Source organism: Palaemon carinicauda, chromosome 28 (genome assembly GCF_036898095.1).
Source record: "Palaemon carinicauda isolate YSFRI2023 chromosome 28, ASM3689809v2, whole genome shotgun sequence".
Lineage (NCBI taxonomy): Eukaryota > Metazoa > Arthropoda > Malacostraca > Decapoda > Palaemonidae > Palaemon > Palaemon carinicauda.
In genome coordinates this window covers 42153600-42177952 of record NC_090752.1, presented here as the reverse complement: position 1 = coordinate 42177952, position 24353 = coordinate 42153600, and the positions used below count along the sequence as shown (strand labels likewise).

The 24353-nt window shown below is 42.4% G+C and overlaps 1 protein-coding gene across 1 annotated transcript in view; it reads right to left on the bottom strand.

Annotated features, from left to right (window-relative positions):
• Positions 1 to 1594: 1594 nt before the first annotated feature.
• The window catches only part of LOC137621525 (tectonin beta-propeller repeat-containing protein 2-like), a 124564-nt gene continuing 101805 nt past the window's right edge, over positions 1595 to 24353 (bottom strand). Inside the window, exons 10-15 of the mRNA XM_068351884.1 lie at positions 19903 to 20042; positions 18911 to 19070; positions 18257 to 18432; positions 17898 to 18043; positions 2472 to 2593; positions 1595 to 2099 (exon numbers count right to left, since the gene is read on the bottom strand). Of these exons, the coding sequence (XP_068207985.1) occupies positions 1948 to 2099; positions 2472 to 2593; positions 17898 to 18043; positions 18257 to 18432; positions 18911 to 19070; positions 19903 to 20042 (896 nt within the window). The 3' untranslated portion in view covers positions 1595 to 1947. The remainder of the gene's footprint in view (positions 2100 to 2471; positions 2594 to 17897; positions 18044 to 18256; positions 18433 to 18910; positions 19071 to 19902; positions 20043 to 24353) is intronic.

Sequence of the window (24353 nt, the reverse complement as noted above, 5' to 3'; positions counted from 1 at the left end):
CTAGAAGAGCTGCTTACCATAGCTAAAGAGTCTCTTCTACCCTTACCAAGAGGAAAGTGGCACTGAACAATTACAGTGCAGTAACCCCTTGGGTGATGAAGAATTGTTTGGTAATCTGTGTTGTCAGGTGTATGAGAATAGAGGAGAATATGTAAAGAATATGCCAGACTATTCAGTGTGTATGTAGGCAAAGGGAAAATGAACCGTAACCAGAGAGGAGGATCCAATGTAGTACTGTCTGGCCAGTCAAAAGACCCCATAACTCTCTAGCGGTAGTATCTCAACGGGTGGCTGGTGCCCTGGCCAACCTACTACCCTACTACGATAGAGAATAAGATTTTTGTATCGAGTTTGTTCTGGAAAATGGGTTGAATTATTATCTAATGTGGCTGCTGCAAATGCCCTACAATAACATTTACAATAAAAAGTCTACAACAAAAAAGATCAAATCTAAGTAATTTATAAGGGTTTTAAATACTGTAAAAGAAAGGAGGGGTTGGATTGGAATTCATGTTATTAAATAAATATTTTGTTATCATGGATAGCAAATGGTACATTCATATTGACTTCCCTAAACTATGATTTTATAAAGGTACTGTGGTACAGTATTTAGAATATACATCTCTATTATTTTTGGCAGTAGCATTATAGAATTATTCAGTGACAATTCCAGTGCACAGCATTTGTAGATATGATGTTCCTTTGTCTGTACTAATGTGACTATGTAATTTGGATTGGGTTTATGATCTTGGGCTGCATAGCTTAGCATGTCATTCTGCACCTAAGTGCAACTAGGGGGAAAACCATGCAGTTACAATGTGTGTAAAAAAAGTTATTAGAGGTCGAACAGCAAGCTGGAAGAAATGAAGTGGGAACAAAGGTAAATTATGAGGATGTAAAGCAAGTGCATCTAGGGGCTTAAGAAATGCTGCAAAATCTCTTTAGTAATGCCTACGGCACACTATGCAGGGTGCACTGTTGGCACTATCCTCCCCTATGGGGCCTATGGAACTTCTTATGAAAAATTCCTGGTCAGTACAGAAAACGGACCAGTAATCCATAAATTATTCCAATGGCAAGACTTGTAAATAAAGAGGATTCAAGTCTTACTCCTTCAGTGACTGACTAGGATAAAAAATAGGTTTATATAAATTTAAGCACAATGTATTGACCTTAAAACTGTTAAAATATAAAAAAGTGTATACTGTATTATACAGTCTATATATATTTATACATATATTTATAAACTCTATATATTGCTTTGTTGACTTAAAATTTCTTAAAGCTTTTATGTCAAGGTGGCCTAGTAATATCACATAATATCTCAGTTATGGATTTAACTGTCATTCGCTATCAAGAGTTTCCAATGTACATAAATGAATGTTTTGGTTTCAACATTGTTAGATGTTTACTTCCATAGCTCTTTGTTTATAACCTTCATAGGAAAACCAGATGGCCACAGATATATTAACTTGAGCTATTATGGAAATTTACGTACAGTAATAAGATAGACCACTTCACATGTTGTGCAACACACACATATATAAAATGTTTACATTAAGAGACCAAGCTTAAAAATGGACCATTCTTTAAAAAAAAAAACAACAGAAACAAAAGTAAAATTTTAAAGTATCCATTTTTAAAATATGTTAAAAGCATTCATCATTAAAACCTTGCCAAATACTAATGCATGGCACAAGTAAGTATAGTTAGCTCAAACATTGATTCTTCTAGTATAAAAACATTAACTTCTTTTGTACCAGTTGAAGTCAACCAAATACAATTTGTTATAGAAACCACATTAATTTCTATAAGCAGTTACATTCATTACTTTAATTCCATTACATTTGTAGTTAAAATAGATCTATATTCTTGCAATAAAGAGATGTACCAAAATGTATATCTGGTAAATATCAAAATATGGAATGAGGTACAGTATATATAATATCACAGCATTTCCCACTCTTCGCTTCCATCTGAAAGAAACACATCATGAACTGCTTCCGGTTTTTCACTGGGTGCTTCAGTTGACAATAGCTTTTCATGTTTACGTATATGACCATTACTGTCCAAACCCCACAAGCGATTGTCAGTTGTGACTGAAAAATTATAAGTTTGAAATAAAGTCTTGAACAATGAATGAATATCTGTTCTAGAGATAATGAGAAGATTCCAATATGAATCAACATAATTCCAGTAACAATATCAAATACTAAAAGTACTGTCAAGTACTATACAGGTTAGTTCTTTGGCAAAATATTAACATAAGTATTGTTTATAAAACATTTTAGGGGAAAATTAAGTGTAAAAGGAAAATCTTATTTACAGAAACTTGGTAGGAGGGTGAAGTATTGAAAGTTCACTATTCGTGTAATTTCTCTATAACAATGTTATTTAAAATTTTCATGAAAAATAATTCCATATCTACTTTATTTCATATAAAGAAAAAAATTTTAAAAAAATTATTTTACCTGAAACTCTAGTAAGATTTCCCGGTATCTTCTCCCATACATCACCAATGTAGTTTATTTCTGTCACTCCAGTGCGCTTGAAAACCTCGCCATTAATTGTTAATGCATAAACTTCATTTTCACTAGAAAAAAAAAGTAAATGTTAGATGGATCATGATTCCTATACAGGAAGGAAAAATTCTGCAAAGAAGTGATTTTCTTTTTTAAGTACACTACTACTACTATAGTTTAATGGTCAGATACAGTAGGTGTTAAGAAAACAATACATTTTACTTTGAAAACTATGCTCAAGAAAGTAAAATTTTATTGCAGAAAAACTTAAAATCTGACTAGAAAGGATCTCTCTTAGGGTATCGGTGGCCTAGAAAATAGCCATATTTGGTCTTGCATCCATTTTCTGATTTTGTTATTTTTACACTGTTAAAGGTCTGTTCCATTGCTAGGCAAAAGATTGTCATTTAGAAGCTTCTTTATAAGGTAAAAAGGCAATTTTGTTTGCGCATATACTCCGAAAATTTCCTATCTCCGCCATAGCCACCTTTGACATCGTTACTGTGAGAAAATTCATCCGCATTCATGTTTACTTTAATTTTTTATTATTTTCTGTATGATACGCTAGGCAACAATACGAGTGTGTGTGTGTGTGTGAGGTACACGTAGTCCAATCAGTGATTAACCTTTATCTAAAAATTCAATGTGTGAAATTTTTGTTGTTATTATTACGTCGCACAATTGTTATTTATATAATTTTTTGGTTGCTTTGGTATTTTTATAATTTTTATTACTTCAATCTTGCCGAAGAAAAGGGGCTCTTTTAAGTGTGTGTTTATTCCAAAGTCAATGAAAAGCTTTCACGCAAGAAAAGTGATGTAGTGTTCTGAAAAAAACGTGTAGTGAAGCCATGTGATCATTAGCATATTGATACTATGTAACCCCCATAAACTTTAATCTTTAATTTTAGCGTGTCATAAGAGGGCATAATATATCTTTAGTAAGATAGGGTACCAGGAGCCTAGTGGCTATCACCTAAGAGAAGTAGAAAAAAAAATGTTCAAACAAGTTTTTATCAAAACATTATTTTTTTATTTCAAATTCTATACACTTCTTCAGTTTTAAACATATACAAAAAAATCTAAAAACTTTATAATGGCTGATTCTGGTGTATTTCAAGCAATAACTTTTGAGTTTCATCCAAGCATATTTTTCCTAAAATCCTTGTATTTCTGTGAAATTTTGATTTTTTTTAAAAATTTAAACAAATATAAAAATAAATTCTAGTACTTTGTCAAGTATATATACAGCATAAACTGTATACATTATATTTTTTCTTAAATTATCGTATTTCTGCGAAATTTTGATTTTTTTTTCTTAAATTTAAACAAATATAAAAATAAATTTTAGTACTTTGTCAAGTATATATACAGCATAAACTGTATATATTCTACATATCTTATACTCGCTGATAATAGCAATATATTTTTTTTTAAATGTGGGAGGAGGTAGATTTTGAAAAAAAAGTACAAAAAAAAAAAAATTCATTTATGGGCTCTGACCTGTGCCGCCCAGTGAAATGCTCCTTTTACATCATTTCTAAGGTTAAACAGCTATGAATTTACCAGAGAAAAAATTGTATAGGAATGCTAGGTTGAACCCAGCTCGCTCACCTAATAGGTGTCGGTATAATATACTGGGGCGTGATAAATCACAACCAGAGGCCTCGCACCATTTTGATATCTCCTTCCAATGTCCCTGTTACAGCGAGGTGCCGTTCAACACCTAACTCCGATCTCTACTACCAACATTCCAACCCACGCCTGTGACGTCACCCCTTTATCATAGCACAACCCGTTCTCACGGTTTTATTTTTCGTGGTGGTTTTTTTCTTGGTTTTACCTAGGATTTATCTATGATGTTGGACTCTACTGTCTCTCCATCTAAGTTGAGTACCAGATCTATGAGTTTTGAGTCTTTGGAAGTAGCCTTGCCCTTAGTTTTTATTATATCTCAGTTTTTATTTGTTACTGTTCGCAGCCCTCTAGAGGCCGCCATCATGGCTAGCTACCTCCACTCACTCGTTCTTAACGTCTTACAATTGGTCCTCTAGTATAATTATTTTTCGTTTCGAACCTTACTGGGTATATTACCGTACACAACCACTGTTATTATTACATTTTGATTATGGTATTTTTCACTAAGATCAGTCAGTACAGTATATTACTCTACGTATCATAGTCTATGTTAGGTTGGCATGCCTGCTCGCCTTCGGGCGATCATAGTTGGTTATTTCACATTATTACATTTTAACCGAGGTGATATCTATTAGCAGATTACGATACCGTATCTTATTTTACCACCTAGTTATTTACTATAGTTTGAGTGGGACTCTCGCGAGGCAGTTTTCAGTTTTGTGTATTCATTTCGATCGGCATCTACCCGATTCTGTGTCATGTTGGCCCCCCTGTCCAGGCGGTACCTACCCGCACTGATGGGCTCGGCGTTATTTCCCTGCTTTTATCCTGCGTCCCCCTCTTACTATGATAGCCAACAGTTTTTATCGCATGCTTCCCTATTCATTATATTATACCATGTTATCATATTATCTACGTAATATTACCTAGTCATTATCCGTTATGATCATTCGTTATTATCTGCTGTGGCTCATCGACCAGGTTGGTACGCCTGGTCTCTCTGCCCCACGTGATCGCCTCCTGCCTCCCCATTGGCTTGTTCTCGTTGTAGGTGTCTGGCATCCCCCACCCACCCGCCTACCCCATCCCCACTCCAGGGATGCCTCTCGTCTCTATGAGGCTGGGAGTCAGCTGTTTTGTCTTACGGGTCGAATCCTCTCGTTCCCCAGTCCCCTCCCCCGGGGTGTCGACTGACTCTTCCCCCTACGGGACCGTGAACATTAGCGAGGCTATATATTTATATGTATTTTTGCGCTTACTCCTGCCCTTTCGTAGCCGTTCTTTCTTCGCCGTTCCGATTAGCCATCGATCGGCGGGAGTGATTTCTGCTATGCTTTGGGTTTTACAGCGTTTCCCCCGTGTCGTTCCGCACCCCACGGGACCCAGTTAATAGGATTACCCCCACCCTTCCCGTGTGACGTTCCGCATCCCACGGACCCCACACGATTTTACCCTCTTTTATTGTAGGAATCCCTTGTGTAGCTTTCGAGCTTTGTTGAACTTTGTCGAGTTTTTTTATTAGGTCCTTGTGACCGTCGGTGAGTCTCTAACTCCCCCCCCCCCCCATTTGTCCCGCCTACCCCGGTAAGCTAGCATGACCACTGGGTCTCTCAGTTGTCTCCCCGGAGCCAACGGTTTATTATTCACCATATTATTATTCATTTTATATATTTTCTACTCGACTTTTTCCCCTCTGAATGATCATAGCTAACGAATTTGATTTGTTATATTATTACCTTATTAGGTGTTTTATACGGATCGCCCTTGTGGCTTAGAATACATTTCTACCCAGCTGTTGCTGGTTTACCTTAAACTCCCGGAGCCCCCGTGCTCCTCTAGACCTACCTACTACGGGATACTTATGTATCTTTATTTTACAGGTGGTCCGCTGTAAGATGACAGCCTGTGCGGCGGTCCTCCACCAAGCTTGTGGCCACGATATATGCAGGCCGCACGCCCACTGTGCTGTCCTTGTTGACGACCTGACTGTCTGGCACCCAGACAACTGTCTGGTTTGTTATAAGCTGGTTTCGACGCTCACCTCGAAGTCGGTAAGTGGAGAGGCAGTTACTATTAAATTTACATTTTAATCTTTGACATTTCTGTTATTCCCACTTTGTCTTCTAATCGATGACTCCGTTTTCACAAAATGATATTTAACCTTCACTTCCTACGTTAAAGTCTCTTTCCACTATTAATGGTCGATTCTCTTTCAGAGCTCCCAGCCAGCTAAGACTTCCGCCCTGGCGACCCTTAAGGTCTGGGTTGGCGGGTTCGCCCGTAGTGTTAAGGCTAAACAGCCTTACGTGCTGTCTGAAGAATGGTGTTCCCTCATCTACCCGAACGCCAAGTCATCGGCGGCGGTTCCGAAAGATGTAGCGGACCCCATCATTGCCAAGATTGAGACCTTACTCCTAACCCAGGACTAGGAAGAGATGGGCGGCAACCTGACGGAAGACGTCGCGGCTATTAGCCTCGATATTGAACCAATGGCCCTCGATGAACCGGAACCAGGTAGGGAGGTAGGTGAGGCAGGTGGGTCCTGGGCTAAGATCCCTCTCCTTGGCCCGACTTTCTCTTCTATTACCTCTAACCATTCTTCTTTTCAGGGCTTCCCGGGGAAACACGGGGCTGATATCAGGCCTCGCCCAGTTACCCCGAAGGTTAAGGCTCAACGTAGACCTTTACTCAAGACCCGTAAGTCTTCAAAGTCTCCGAAGTCTGTCAAGACTTCTCCTAGAGTCCCCAAAGACTCTGCTGTTGCGTCTTCTTCTTTCTCTCATGGTTTGAGAACGACGCCAGCCTCCGTTGCCACCCCGGTGGTTTCCTTCGACCCAGAAGCTTTCTCCAACAAGCTTTTGCCCGAAATCGGGTCCATGATGTCAACCCTCACTGAGAGGGTACAAAATAATGAGAGCTTAGTAGAAAGCCTCATGCTCTCGGGGCTGCCACAACAGCAGCAATATGCCATCCCCGACGCCTCTAAGCTCCCGGAATTCACGAAGAATAATCCGTGGAAGATGGCTCTGCATTCTCCGTTCAAGGATGGCATGCTGACCATTGAAGGTTTTGGCACCCGGCCCATTGAGGACTTTGAGTTCTACCCTCCGGGCCTCCAATTCCCCTTCCCTGGCTTCGCTCGTTTGACCGAGGAAGCTCTTATTCGATTAGACAAAGTTCCCAGGGAGACTGTCATCTACCCTAAGGAACAAGCCCAGTCCACCTGGGTTCGCACTTTAAATGAGTGGGATTGTGTGAACACTATGCTCACACCCCACAAGAGCTCATACACGATGTTCGTGGTTGATCAGCAAACCCCCACTCCATGCGTCACCAAGATGATGGACCTAGCTTATCAGGCCATCAAGGAGGAAAAGCCGTTACCGCAGCTCCAGGAGACGGACCTGACTTCCCTCCTCTTCCAGGGTGACCACGAGTGCTGGCATAACGCCCCGGCCACCTTCACGACAGGCAAACTAAACGCTGACTGTACTCTCACACAGTTCAGCGAACGTCTCCCCAGGCTTCCGGACTCGCTGATTCGCCTTGAGTTCGAAGCCCGGTGCAGGCTCAGTAGATCCATTAATTCCGCTACTATGGCCGAGATGACCGCCATTACATACGAGGAGGAACCTCTCTTTAAGGTCCTCACTAAATCCCTCCTGCAGACTCTGTTGGTCGACGCCTACGAGTTTCTCGCTGCCAGGTTTCGTTGCCGCAGACACGTTTTGTCTGAGGCTACTATCAGACATGAGCCTAACAGGCTCATTAAAGCCCCGGTCTGGGGTCCGGATCTATTCCCGTAGGACTTAGTGAACACCGTCCTCAGCGAGGCGGCCAGGGTTAACCAAAGCCTTAAGGTTAGGTGGGGCGTCGTCCCCAAGCGGAAGTTTGAGCCAGCCGGCACCTCCGCTCGAGGCAGGAAGAGGCTGAGGCCCTTCCACTCCTCTCAGAACTGACAGCCCTTTCAGTTCATGCAACCCGTTCCTGTGGCACAAGGTTCCCAACCTTCTACTTCGAAAGGGCACTCTCAACAACAGTACGTGTTGGTCCCTCAGGCTCAGGTAGCATCGACCTCATATGCTACCTCCCCTGCCTTTAACCCAGCCTACGAATCTCAAGGTTCCTTCCAAGGCTACCAGCGCGCCAGAGGCTACGGCGCCAGAGGGGCCTTTCGTAACAGGGGTAGCGGAAGGGGTTTCACCCGAGGCAAGACATTCCGTGGAGGCCGAGGAGGCAAATCCTCTTCAGCCCATTGAAAATCCTCAAGTAGGGGGAAGACTTTACGTCTTTCGGAATCGTTGGAAGTTCAGCAATTGGGCTTTCAGCATAATTTCCAAAGGTCTGGAGTGGAGTTGGATACAAGGGCCCCCTCCACCAACCAGTTTCTACCAACTTCCAACGGAAGAGCTAGTTTCGTTTGCGGACGACCTACTGCAGAAGAACGCAATCCAAAGGGTTCATCAATTAAAATTTCAAGGTCGCTTGTTCAGCGTGCCAAAGAAAGGCTCAGACAAGCGAAGAGTAATCCTCGACCTGTCTCGTCTGAACTCTTACATTCGATGCGACAAGTTCCACATGTTAACCGTCTCTCAGGTGCGGACCTTACTTCCCCATGGGGCCGTCACCACCTCTATAGATCTTACAGATGCCTATTATCACGTTCCGATAGCAAGGCATTTTTGTCCTTTCCTAGGCTTCAAACTAGGAAGCCAAGCCATTCAAAGTGATGCCATTCCGGCTCAACATAGCGCCCAGGATCTTCACCAAACTGGCAGAGACGGTAATTCAAGAACTACGGACCCAGGGGATTCAAATAGTAACTTACCTAGACGACTGGCTCGTCTAGGCAGACAACGTCGAGAACTGCCTCACGGAAACCAACAAAGTATTAACCTTCCTTCGACAGTTGGGGTTTCAGGTCAACCTCGACAAATCCCGCCTGGTCCCGGAGACCAAGTTTCAATGGCTGGAGTTACAATGGGACTTCTGTTCCCATACGCTATGTCTCCCGAAAGCCAAGAGGACAGAAATAGCAAAGAATACGAAACGCTTTCTCAGGGACAAGTTGACATCTAGAAGGAACCAAGAGAGAATCCTAGGCTCCTTGCAGTTCGCCTCCATGACAGATATTGTTCTAAAGGCCAAATTAAAGGACATAAACAGAGTATGGCGCTCCAGAGCAAACGGGAAGTATCGAGACAAAAGAGCTTGACTTCCCCCAATTCTCAAAAAGAGACTTCGACCATGGACAAAAGTCAAAAGTCTGTCGAAGTCAGTCCCCTTACGACATCCGGCCCCAGGACTCGTCATTCACACAGACGCCTCCTTAACAGGTTGGGGAGGATACTCCCGACATAGGAAAGTCCAGGGACTATGGTCGACTGTCTTTCGACTCTAAAGCGTCTGACCCCAGCCAAGAACCCTCATATCAGACTGGTTCTAGACAGCGCAGTCATAGTCCACTGCATAAACAGAGGCGGCTCCAAGTCAGCCCACATAAATCACGTCTTGTTAGTGACATTTTCCATGGCAGCATCGAACAAGTGGCATTTGTCAGCAGTCCATCTAGCGGGAGTGCGGAATGTAGTGGCGGACGCACTTTCGAGGACGACTCCGCTGGTGTCAGAATGGTCCCTGGATCAACACTCAATCAAATGGATCTTATCTCAGGTCCCGGGTCTCCAGGTAGACCTGTTTGCGACGGAGTCCAACCACAAACTATTGTGTTACGTAGCCCCCAACCTGGACCCTCGGGCTTATGCCACAGACGCAATGTCGTTGAATTGGAACACTTGGGAGAGGATTTATTTGTTCCCTCCGATAAATCTTCTGATGAAAGTGTTGGACAAACTCAGGGGTCAAGTAGCTCTGGTAGCTCCCAACTGGCCCAAGAGTAGTTGCTTTCCTCTGTTGGTGGAACTGGGTCTCCACCCTCGACAGATACCCAATCCCATTCTAACACAAGTAGTACAAATTCGCAATGTGTTAGCTTCCTCAAGAATTCAGAATGCCCTAACTTTATGGACTTCATGAAATTTGCAGCCCAAAGAGGTGCTGCTATTGATCTCCAAAATACCCTGTTTTTGGAATCAGATAAAAGGGAATCTACCCTCCGACAATATGACTCGGCTGTTAAAAAACTTGCAAAGTTTTTAAGGGACTCAAAGGTTGAAAAGATGACTATGAATCTGACAGTCACCTTCTTCAGAACTCTCTTTGAATCAGGCCTTGCAGCCAACACAATCACTACGATTACATCAGCCTTGAAAAAGATTTTCCATATTGGTTTTGATATTGACCTTACGGATTCAAACTTCTCGTCAATCCCAAATGACTGCGCCAGATTGAAACCATCAACTCGCCCTAGCGCAGTTTCCTGGTTTTTGAATGATGTCCTTAAGCAGGCCTCTGACACTCTTAACGAATCTTGCCATTACATAGAGTTATTAAGAAAGACCATGTTCCTATTGAGCCTAGCTTCTGGCACCAGAATTTCAGAACTGTCAGCTTTGACTAGAGACCCAGGCCATATTGAGTTTCTCTCTTCAGGAGAAGTCCTTCTCTCCCCTGACAAAGTTTTCTTGGCTAAAAATGAGGACTCTCAGAACAGATGGTCCTCCTGGAAGATTGTTCCGCTTCATCAGGACCCATCCTTGTGTCCAGTTACCACCCGGAAATCCTACTTAAAGAGAACTTCCATGAAGTCTACAGGGCCCTTATTCATTAGAGAGAATGGAGGAACCATTACCCTGAAAGGAATCAGACAACAGATTCTTTATTTTATTAAACAGGCTAACCCTGAATCATTTCCCCATGTCCATGATATACGAGCTGTAGCTACTTCAGTTAATTTCTTCCACCACATGAATTTTGATGAGCTTACGAAATATACAGGCTGGAAGTCCCCTAAAGTTTTTAAACGCCACTACAGAAAAACCTTTGGAAGCTCTAAAATTTGCTACAGTAGCAGCCGGGAATGTGGTTCCTCCTGAAAAGTAAGGAGTCTTAATCACAACGTCTTGCTCTATCCTCCTTCCTCCTACCTGCCTTACTTATTGTTCCTACTTGGTTTTGGTTTTGTTTTACTTGAGCTACACCCTTATGGTGTATTATTTTATACTCCTGTTACTGATCTTACCTTACCACGAATTGTTTTTGTTTATACCTGTTATTAGTTTTACTCTCCCACGAGTTGGTTTTGTTATCTGACCATTAAGGATGTTTTTTATTTTGCTCTGCATCATTATTTGCCTTGCCTTTCCAGCCATCCCTAGTGTGGGATTTTGCCATTATTGTATTTATTTTTCCCTTAATGTTTGAGAGTACTTACCCTCAGGATTCCTTATATATCCTTGTTCTTGAATTAAACATATTTTGGTATTATTTTGTAATTAATTACTTCCCTTCAGGTATTGTGCCAAGTTTGGGCCCCTATTCTCTGGTACTATTTCACTGGGCGGCACAGGTCAGTACCCTCCTCATCAGACAGAACGGGGGAAAGGCGTAAACGTCGATGTTATCCCACCATTGTTGGAAAGCATCTTGCCAGAGAGCCTTGGGGTCTGGGACTGGGGAACAGTACAGCGGGAGCCTGAAGTTCAGGATTGTTGCGAAGAGGTCCACAGTCGGAGAACCCCACAAAGTCAGGACTTTATTGGCTACTAGATGATCCAAAGACCACTCGGTACTCACTATCTGAGATGTTCTGCTCAGGTTGTCGGCGAGCACATTCCTCTTGCCCGGAATGAAGCGTGCCGATAGTGGTATCGAGTGGATTTCGGCCCATCTCAGTACTGTATCTCTACTGCTAGATGGGATAGTAGCTGCTAAAAAGTACCTCCTTGTTTGTTGATGTAAGCCACTACTGTGGTGTTGTCGCTCATCACCACCACACAGTGACTTGCCAGGTACTGTTGAAAGAGTTGAAGGTGTAGAAAGACGGCCTTCATCACTAGAAGATTTATGTAGAGGTACTTTTCTGACTCTGACCAGAGGCCTGAGGTCGTGTGGTGCAGCACGTGGGCCCCCCACCCTTTTTTTTTTTTTTGAAGCGTCTGAAAACAGCATCAAATCCAGGGGAAGGACAAGAAGATCCACTCCTTTCCGTAGGTTTTCGTCTGCCACCCACCACTGGAGATCAGTCAGTTCCGCAGGTCCCATGGGGATCTGGATGTCCGGGGAGTCGTATGCTTGATTCCACCGGGACTTGAGTCGCCACTGGAGCGATCTCTTCCTGAGGCAACCATTGGGAACTAGACGGGCCAGCGATGAAAAGGTGACCGAGGAGACGTAACCATGATTGGGCTGGAAGTTCTTCTCGTCTGAGAAAAGGTCTTGCGACCTTCCTCAGCCTTGCTATCCTGTCGTCTGATGGAAAGGCTTGTGGAGATTGGTGTCTATAATCATGCCTAAGTATACCAGTCTTTGAGTGGGAAGCAGTGAAGACTTCTCGAAATTTACCATGATCCCCAGATCTTGGCAAAGTCTCAGAAGTTTGTCTCGGTGCTGAAGAAGGGTTGACTCCGAGTCTGCTAGGATTAACCAGTCATCCAGATAACGGAGAAGATGGATGCCAATCCTGTGTGCCCAAGATGATACTAGGGTGAACACTCTGGTGAAGACTTGTGGTGCTGTGGAAAGACCGAAGCACAGCACCTTGAACTGGTACATTCTGTTGTCTAGGCTGAATCTTAAGTACTCTCTTGAAGACGGATGGACTGGGATCTGGAAGTATGCATCCTTTAGGTCCAGTGTGCACATGAAGTCTTGCGGTCTTACTACTAGTCTGACCGTGTCTGCCGTCTCCATGCTGAACGGAGTTTGTTTGACAAACTTGTTCAGAGCTGAGAGGTTGATGACTGGTCTCCAGCCTCCAGACGCTTTCTTTACAAGAAAGAGTAGACTGAAGAAGCCTGGGGATCCGTCGAGGACCTCTTGGAGAGTGCCATTTTCAACAGGGTCTGGACTTCTGCCCGAAGGGCTTGCCCTTGTCGATCCCATGGCAAGGGAGCTCAATGACACTGGATTCGTCGTCAGGGGAGGTAGAGATGTTATGAACGGGACGTGATATCCTAGACTGATCACGAAGATTGTCCAGGAATCGGCCCCGAGTTGCTTCCACCTGTCTGAGCAACTTTGTAGGCATCCCCCCACTAGTGGAAATGCAGGGGGACAGCCTATACTAGCGTTTGCGGCCTCGGCTGCTCCCTCTGGGATTTTTGCCTCCCCTGGAGGACTTTTTGCCTTTCCTTTCTTTGACAGGAAATGGCTTAGACACCAAAGTCTTCGCTGCTGTTGTCGTCATAGTGGTCTTGACTGGACGGGACTGCTGTGGTGCTGGAGGCTTATAGGGCTTGGATGTTAAAGCCCTATGAAGGAGGGAGTCTTGATGAGACTTCTTCCCCCTCTCAGCGGCATGTTCCACATCCTTAGGCTCGAACAGGACAGATCCCTCTAAGGAGGAACGTCTGAGCCTATTGATCTCGGCGCTAGGGACCTTCTGATGGAATCTCTCAGTTACGGCATCCCGACGTTTCAGGATGGTATTTGCCCAAAAGTTCGAGGCTTGATGAGCCAGAAACTTGATCGTGCGAGAGCCTGAGAGAAGGAAGGTTTCCGTAGCTTTCCTGGTACGTTCCTTAGAGAAATCCTCAGAACGTATCAGGATACCTAAGGTCCCCAACCAGATATCAAGTGGCTTGCATAGCACACTTCGCAACTTTCTCCTGGTTGAGGATCCCGGCTGCCGAGAATGAGACCTGCCAGTTGGAGAGTCTCTCAAGAGGGACTCCCCTGGTTAGCTCTTCCAGCGAGTGGTGAAGTGGAAGAGCTAGACAAGGCTCCTCTAGGATCTCAAAGTAACTCCTCTGCTGTACGCGAGGAGGTGGGAGGAGCTTGTTGGTGGTACCAGAACGGTTGGAGGAGGACATCTCGGAGAGCTGTTGTGAGATCTTGTCCCTGGTACTCTTTACCCCTTGAGACCAGGGTAGGGCTGCGCTGGTCTTTAGAGGGTTTTTTTTGAGTACCTAAGACCGTGTCTTTGCCCTCTCGAGGAAGGATCTCTGCGTCGGAAAACCCGTTGAGAGCCCTTATTAGAGTAAGAACTTGCCAAAACACATGTTCTGACTCTTGCTGGTCTCCTCCTGCTGTAGGACTTGCAGCGAAGTCTCCTTCTATCCCCAAAGGCTCTTCTCTTGGGGAGAGTCGCGGACATTCCCTGAGTGGCTAGTTGGCTCCATCCTAGTCCTAGTAGAGGACTTAGGCAATGTTTTGGAGTCTTTAGATTCCTTCCTGGGAAGGATATAAGACTCCAACATTGACGAGGGTGGCATGTTCCTTCCAATCCCTGACTGAGTAGACCCCTCAGTGCGAAGAGAGGTTTCCTTGATTGGTGCAATGGGGGAAAGTCTCTCCTCGCGCGATTCCCTTGGAGACGGGAAATCTTCATCTGAAAGGGAAGGAGAGGCAATCTGAGGAATAAAAGGAACCTGTCTCGAAGGTCTGTGTGGAGTCAGTTTCGCCCTTGGGGAAGTGACTGCGTCTGGAACTCTTTTTTTCTCTTCAAAGGGGTAGAAGAAGCCATGGTTCTGTGTCCCAATTCAGAGAAGACAGGCTTGAAAGCCTGAGTTACGGCTCTGATCAGGGTACCGAACCAGGGCTGTTGGCTGACAGACGCGCTGTCAGACATACCCTTTGAAGGGAAAGGGATTGAAGGATCCCTGGGAGGAGTCACTATCATTGGTGGGTTTGCCTGCAGTAGCTTTGGGATCCTGGACCCCTCTGGAAGTTTCCCTTCTCCCACAATGTGCGGTGGCATGCGATTGCGGGGAGGGGAATGAGGCGATGGCGACCTTGCCGTACATCGTTCATTGGGGTGTGTAGTCTCGCGCGTGGGAGGATATTGACGCTCACGCGAGGGAGAATATCGGGACTCACGCGCGGGAGACTCATGGCGTGCAGGATTATCACGAAGAGCGCGAGGGTGCGCGAGAGTGTTCGGGCACGTCTGTGCCGGCCGCAGGGCGTGTGCGCGCAGGAGAAAGTTCCTTAGTACACGGGCGCGCGGGAGAATGTTGGTGCGCATCCCTCGAAGAGGATTGACGAGCATGCGCAGGGCGCGTGCACATGTCCTTGCGGATGCGCGCGGGAGAAGGCTGGCGCACAGGTAAACGCTGGCACGTTGGTAAGGGTTGGCGCGCGGGAGAAGGCAGCATGGCTGACTTCCCAGACATCCTGCTATCAGTTGAAAGTTGGCGCGTAGGTTTTACCTGGCACGTAGGATGGTGCCCAGTATGGCGAGCAGGAGAGTTAGATGTTGGGCACGTATGTGCACGTGCAGGAGAGTGTTGGCGCGCGGGATAGCGCTGGTGCATAGGGAAGCGCTGGCACGCAGGAGGTTGATGGCGTGCAGGTAGTTTGCGCGCAGGTGAGTGTTGGCGCGAAGATGGGCGCGGCCGCGTAGGAGACTGTTGGCCCGTAAGCGCAGGGCATGTGGGCGCAGTTTGCGCAGGCAAGACCTGGCGCGCAGGAACACGTGGGCGCATATTTGCATGAGGACGCGCATAGCACGTGATGGAGCTATGCTCCTGTTGGAGCGTATGCGCATGCTGGCACGTACGCTCTTGATGCCCTGTGTTAGAGATATGATGAATTTCCGCGCGTAGTGATGGGGCCTGACGAGCTGCTGAAGATTGCTTGTCAGGTCTTGTGGGCGCGTAAGTTGTTGATGTTGTTGTTGGCGCGCAACAGCACATTAGGGTGGAGCTTTGTTAGGCCCATACAGGAACGGCGACGGCAGGTTGGCAGGTCTGTCGGGTGGAAGGTCGACGTGTCCTTTAAAAGGACGACCTTTCAATGAAGGAGATCGTGAATGATCTGCAGAGAGGTCCAGGACCAATGCAGGAGCAGTGACGGATGATTGGTCTAGAGGCTCCTCTGCGGGGGACTGCATCGAAGATGTTGAACCAAAGAGGCGCCTCCTCACCGCAGGTGAAGGAAGGCCTCTATGGCAAACAGGAAGGCGAGCCTTCCGACAAATGCGCCCTCTGGGGGCCGTTGGATCAGCAAGCCGACCTTCTGCAGTCCTTTGAAGAGGAGTCTCTGTAAGTGAACTTCCCCGAGGGGGAGTACTAGCAGGAGAGACTGATGATGGACTAGTTTCCCCCTCGTAGGTTGAACAGGAACGGGAAAAACTAAGCCGTCAGCAACCGTAGAGTTTGGAGTGGAAGAGGAGATGGGTGAGACCGCATTGGATACCTCTGACACCACAACGTCGACAAGAGACAGATGATCAACCTCTGACGGTGACGACGAATGCTTGACAGCAGCACCCAATCGGATGTAGTTGAGCAAAACCTCCTTGGAGGGTGAGCCCGTAAGCCCCAAGGAGGACCTAAGGAGGTGATGTATGTTCGACTAGGCATCTTTTTCCAAAACAGACCGGCTTCATCACAATTGGAAACCTGCTGCTCTACATATCCTTCATCCTCCACGATCTTTTCGAACTTCTTAACAAAATCGTTAGCAGTCTTGGTGTCCGAACTTGAAGCCTCTCCGTGCCGAGCAACTGAATGAATCCCGGTCCGTCTCTTAAATTTCTTAAACCAACTGCGAGACGCCTTGAATTCCTCCGTCGTAGGATCAGTTGAACTCTCCCCCGCGTCACCCCCAGAGCCCGCCGCCTTCAAGTCACAATAGATAGCGCTGGCCTTCTCGCAAATGGTCGTTTCCATGATCATATCGCCAACAATCTCTTTGTCCTTTATCCAGGGTAGGGCTGTGTCATTTTGAAATAATGGTGATCCTCTTCGATGGTTTGACTGCTTTAATGGCTCCCTTCTGCTTGATGATCGTCGAGATCGTAGACATATTACGGCCATATTGTTTAGCCAGATCACTCACACGCAAACAGCGCTCAGGTTTTTCTACAATTTCTTGCTTCATTTCTAATGAAAGCATTGCCTTATTCCTTTTCTCACCACTAATAATACCTGTACCGAAACTAAGCTTCTTAGGACCCATGATTATAAGTAAAATCAAATATGAAACGTGGAAAAGGAAGGTAATAAGCACTGTTAATAACGGACTGAACAGGGTACAACCACACGATGCGCACGAGAACAGAGAACTGACCGACGCGATGCTCACTGGTGTCCCTCCGACGTGCTGCCATCTACCGGCGTAAAAGAGAAACTACGAATGACACTATGAGTAAATTATACGCGTACTGTATAGTCTGCGTCGGGTGTCGAGACGAGAATTTGATCGAATTTTACGTTGGATGTTGGAACAATCGTATGTAAAGGCAATTGTATGTAGAGGTTTCACTGTATATTATAATTAGTTCTTATAGAAATCAAGAATTTCATATACATAATTACAAAGATCTTTTGAGTTTCCTTCATTCAACCAGTTTATAATGTCTGATTAATCAAGGTTAGGATATTTCGCATGAATATGTACACTAAGCGGACAATGTAACAGTACACACACAGCAACATACACTGTAAAGAAAGCTCTCCCTCCGAGCCAAAAACAAAGTGAAGCACAGTCGCAGGTGTGTGAGTGATAGAGGTAGCTAGTTACCCGCCCTACCCCCTACTAACTAGCGGGATGGGTAGTTAACCCTCGTTAAATTTTAATGGCTCGTCCTTTCAGCTTTGCCGAAAGTAATACCCCTATAAATAGCGTAAGTTTGTATTCCAGTTACGTAATAATTGAGAGTTAAAATGCATACCTAATGGATAATTGGAGAGCCAAGAGTCCTGGGACCAAAACCCATGAAATTCCAATGGGTATCTCTGGAAAAATAGCCTCTCTCACATATACCCGATGACTAGAATCAAGTGCCCACACCATGTGTGTTTTCATCCCTACATATACCTGAAAAAATAAATAACCCTAAACATTTCTGGGATTCACTGAATTATAGAACAATCTTAATGAATGACCACAATAACAATACTGTATTTTCAATTGTAATGTATTACAAGATTATTATTCACACCATAAGTAACTAATGAAACATTACTCTGGAAATTCAGGTTATGTTTATGAAAGATAAAGTACACTTAATATTATCTAAATATTTAATACCTTTGTAAATATTGCATTTCCTTTTAGGGGTGTTGGATCAACTTCAATCCAGGCTGGTGGTAGAGATTCAAGAGGTGGAGGAGTAAGGGGTCCCTGTCGCATATACACACCACCACGTGTATCTACTCCCCAGACAACCTCGGTGCCACATGACAGATGACACAGATGTACATCACCTAAAGGATAAAACTTGTAAAGTATTTCAAAATTTTGTAAAATTATTTATTTTATGTGAGCAATACTATATGAAATGATTCTTAATATTTGACAATACTTGGAGATATATATGACTTAAAAATCTATTATCACATCACAAAAAATTTGCAGTTTAATGTTTGAATAAAACTAGAGATTGGTAACAGTGCTTTCCTTATCTAAAAATATTTAGTTTTTTTGTTAATGAAATATTCTTGTTTATAAATGTTAGCAGCTTCATGTGATCTTCATATTTTAGACTTGTCAACTCAATGTGGAAATCCCCTTTTCCCATTTATGAATGTCAGAATTTAAATTTTTAGAAGAGACTGTTTTGGTCTTTCAGAGATAATCCTTCAGGTATAAAATCTGGATTTTAATGTTTTGCCACTAGAATGTAACAATACCAAACCCCATAGTTTATAGAATTTTTTAAACAATTGTACTGTATTAACTTACTGATCTGATGCAAGTCAAGCTGTTCCCATCGTGTTCCTAGAAGAGACTTTGCAGACAGCCCAACTCTTATGTATACATCACCAGTAGCTGTTACCAACCATAAAGCCTCAGGACGCTGACTTACACTAGCTACACACTCGTTATTTACAAGTTCTAAAGGCTGAAAAGAAAAGGTCCTCAGTAATGATTTATTTTTCTATCTACTGTTCTAGTATTACGTAATAAAAAAGTACAAAAAGATTGAGTAATGAATAAAAATTATATGAAGCTTATTTAGTGTGTGATAACTTTAGATTTTGATAATACATGGCAAATAAACATAATCAATCTATCCAGTATTAATACATTTATTTAATCCTTGTCAACTACTACAGTATTACAACAAGTGAAATTTCCCATTTTCTATCGGCAGTTAGAAAGGCAAGTGAGAAAAAGGAAAATTGAAAACCATTTCTATCAATGTTTATTTTTATTGTTTGTAGTAATGAGATTATTACCTTAATAATAAATTTAAAATTATATTAAACTGAATACAAAGAATAAGAAAACTGGGAAGTAAATCTTAAGAAAGAAGAGGCAGAAGTAAAGCACAACTAGAGTGCTGTAACTACAGTACTTTTAGTGGGGAATAGAATACAGTTTTTATTTCAGTATATCTCCCATGTAGGAGTTTTTTGTAGATACTTATAGGTTTAAAATATACTGCTTTCTTGAGCAACAATTATTTAAAGGTTTTGCAAAATCACTGTACTCTTACTTTCTCTTTCAATTACAATGTTAACAGTTCACGCTTTGCTTCATTGTAAAACACCGTTAAGGATCTCCAATTTGAGTCAATACATTTTTATGTAGTAATAAATACCAGGAAACCTTGATGACATTCAATGAAAATGCATCGCACGAAGGTTTTGGATACTGACAGTAATCAGGTGTTAATTACACAAGCTAAAGAGGGAAAACCAGTAAAGCAACCAGGAAACTCCACTACTTACCACTGAACTTTTAGTGTTTGGATTGATAACAAAAAGTTGTCCACTACGAGAAAGACAACATATAGCACCATGGTCAATGTAGACACCTTCAGCACAAATTGTACTCCATGTATCATGGCTGAATATATTCCACACATGGCCTGGATTTGGAAAAAAACAGCAACATTTACTCAACAAAAGAAATAAATTAAGAATTTTCATAAGCATTATACAGTATTCTATAATGGCAGTATAAATCTTTAATTATAGGATAGCACATTTTAAAATGATCCAACAAAATTTTGCATCTAAATCCAATGCAATTCATTTCTATTATTCAGCTTCCTCACATATATATGCTGTAACTTTAATTGATAAGAGATTTTGCCTCAAAGTTGAAAACAACAGAATTTCAATAACAAAATTAGTAATTTCTATACTAACCTGGCAATCATGTTGCTTCTCTCTCAAAGCTGTTCAAATGCTGTTTACCCTAAAACTAGAAAATTTCCCATTTTCTTTCCTTCTAATAGCCCTGCCCCTCCAGTGAAGTATTAGGATCATACAACAGTGTATGTTAATACTACCACATGGATAAATAATATCCCCTTGTCTTTCAATCTTAAAGTAAAAACTAGTCAACTTTCTCTTACATCACTAGTTTAACGGTAATTCCCCGTAAACTAAGAGAGCAATAATATGTGCATTCAGATTAGAAATTATAAAAGTAAACACTTCAGAGGTGCTAAAAACTTAATAATGATGTAAAGAAATGTAAAACCTAAAAATTCCTCTGATATATCCTCATCACTTAACTGTAAAATTATATTTTATGAAAACTATAATTTATGTTATGATAATTTGCCTCTATGCCAAATTTTATGGTGATGAGTAACACAGTACAATATAGTAATAATACTTCATTCCGAACACTATCTACTCGAGATACACAAGCCATACTCCTTAGGCACTTCATCTCAAACACATTCAATTTCTGTCTTTCCGTCACTTTCATTCCCCACAACTACGCAATCCATACATCACAGTTGGTACAATCACTTTCTCAAAAAGAACCCTCTTTACATTCATGCCCAACCCTCTATTTTTTACTACTCCCTTAACTGCCCCCAACACTTTGCATCCTTCATTCACTCTCTGACGTACATCTGCTTCCACTCCACCATTTAAACTGATCCACGTCCTCAAGTAACTCTCCATTCAACATGACATTCAACCTCGCATCACCTTCCCTTCTCTACATCTCATAACCTTACTCTTACTCACATTAACATTAACTCTCAACTTCCTTCTCTCACACACCCTTCCAAATTCTTCCACTAATCGGCCAAGCTTCTCTTCCGCGTCTGCAACCAGTAAAGTATCATCCGCAAACAACAACTGATTTACCTCCCATTCATGGTCATTCTCGTCTACCAGTTTTAATCCTCGTCCAAGCACTCGAGCATTCACCTCTCTCACCACTCCATCAACATACAAGTTGAACAACAATGGCAACATCACACATCCCTGTCTCAGCCCCACTCTCACCGGAAACCAATCGCTCACTTCATTTCCTATCCTAACACACGCTTTACTACCTTTGTAGAAACTCTTTACTGCTTGCAACAACCTTCCACCAACTCCATATAACCTTATCACATTCCACATTGCTTCCCTATCAACTCTATCATACGCTTTCTCCAGATCCATAAACGCAACATACACCTCCTTACCTTTTGCTAAATATTTCTCGCATATCTGCCTAACTGTAAAAATCTGATTCATACAACCCCCACCTCTTCTAAAACCACCCTCTACTTCTAAGATTGCATTCTCTGTTTTATCCTTAATCTTATTAATCAGTACTCTACCATACATTTCTCACCACACTCAACAAACTAATACCCCTTGAATTACAACACTTATGCACATCTCCCTTACCTTTATATAGTGGTACAATACACGCACAAACCCAATCTACTGGTGCCATTGACAACACAAAACACATATTAAACAATCTCACCAACCATTCAAGTACAGTCACACCCCCTTCCTTCAACATCTCAGCTCTCACACCATCCATATCAGATGCTTTTCCTACTCTCGTTTCATCTAGTGCTCTTCTCACTTCCTCTATTGTAATCTCTCTCTCATTCTCATCTCCCATCACTGGCACCTCAACACCTGCAACAGCAATTATACCTGCCTCCCTATTATCCTCAACATTCAGTAAACTTTCAAAATATTCCACCTACCTTTTCCTTGCCTCCTCTCCTTTTAACAACCTTCCAATCATCAACTATGTGTAATAAATTCATTTAATTTTATATTGTACTTCATTTAATGAAGTACAGTAGCAAATTATTTGTTTGTTTTGGTAATCAGCTGATGACTCCCCAACCCCCTTCTACAAGCAAACATGCCAACTAGTGGTCTCGTAGCAGACAATACTATAACAGTTGTTTATGCAGTATTTATCTATTTTCTCATATTTTGTTGATACTTTGTAATAAAGCAATATATTTATAATGATTTTGTTGCCTGAGTTCCAAAATAATACAAACAAAAAACAGACAGTTGCTGAATACGACCTTGGAAAAAACTTAATTACCAAGTTAGCAGAAAAGTAATTAGACATGGAATCACATAAGCAGAGGCAAAAATATTCCACCTAAAAGAATTCATTGATTTCTTTAATCAATAATTACATTTTGTGTCAAAATTTATAGGCTATATGAGGAATTTTGGAAATATTACAAGAATTTTATCTCTACCAAAATTTTATGAAGAACCTTTGGCAACACTGCTTTCATGTAAGCAACACTTAAAACACAAAACACCATAACTAAACGTGTAGTTGTGGTGGAAGCTGACTGGTTTAGTGGCTTCTTATATGAATATGTAATAAAATTGGGATAATCAGCATATAGCTAATTAATATTAACTTAAACATTTCATAATACACCCAAAATAAGAAAAGTTACTATGCCAAACAATAATGACGCTAGTCGCTCAGGAGGAATTTCTGCTAAGAAATTTTTAAAATCCTCAATTTTTTTCTCTAAAACTGCCTTGCTAATTTAAGGGGCGCTTTTTACCACTTGTAGTGTCTTATGACACGGGAAATACAGTACCTTGAGTTAAATAATGAGGAATGACTCACCATTTTATCAATAGCAACTGGTTTGGCATCACTGGGAAATGGACGGGAAACTGGAAATTGCTCATCTTTAAGCGACCAATTGAACAAACTTCTCTAGAGATGCTTACGTCAGATTGAATTTCAACAACAGGATAAAAAACTGAATTCTCTTTTCTGATGGAAAAACCCAAAAAGGAACTGTTGCTATTATCATCCCAAATTAAAGAATCCTTTGACATGGACCAAGAGAGACCTTTTTATATCAACCAGGACTCTTAACCTCTTAATGACCTGAGTGACCGAAATTGGTGAACCTGAATCCTTTCTAAATAGAAGTTCAAAATTATCCAATCATCCAGTTATAACAGAACTCTGATGCCAATGGACCGCAGCCATTACAAAATGGGAGACATCATCCTAATGAATACTTGATGAGCCATTCTGAAACTAAAACACAGGCACTCAGTCTGTAAATATTTGACCCATTCATAAACAGGAGTTTCATTGATTCCAGATGATTAAGATTGTGAAAACGAGCATTTGTCAAGTCTATAAAAAAAATCTACTCTTTCCTCCCTGTCCCCAGGACTTTTGAAGAAGTTTCCATGGAAAACTTGCAGGGAACTGTGTACCTATTGAGAATTGAGACATCCAAAGCTGGCCTTAGGGTACTAGAAACAACCTGTAGTAAAATTATAGGGATAGATCTAATACATCCTCTATCACATTATTATTATTACTCTTATTACTAGCTAAGCTACAACCCTAGATGGAAAAGCAGGATGCTATAAGCCCTATATTATATGGGCTCCAACAGAAGAAATACCCCAGTGAGGAAAAGGAAATAAGGAAACAGATAGAATAGTGTACCCTCAGGCAAGAGAACTCTAACCCAAGACAGTGGAAGCCATGCCACATGGGATATAGCATTACTCAAGACTAGAGAGCAATGGTTTGATTTAGGAGTGTCTTTCTCCTAGAAGAGCTGCTTACCATAGCTAGAGAATCTCTTTTACCCTTACCGAGTGGAAAGTAGTCACTGAACAATTACAGTATAGCAGTTAACCCCTTGGGTGAAGATGATTTTTTCAGTCATCTTAGTGTTGTCAGGTGTAAGAGGAAAGAGAAGATTGTGTAAAGAATAGGGCAGACTATTCGGTGTATGTGTAGGAAAAGGGTAAATGAGGGATCCAGTGTAATAGTATCTGGCCAGTCAAAAAAGCCAATAATTCTCTAGTGGTAGTATCTCAACAGGTGGCTGGTGCCTTGGCCAACATAGGAGAAGAATGTGTAAATAATAGGCTAGACTATTTGGTGTATGTGCAGGGAA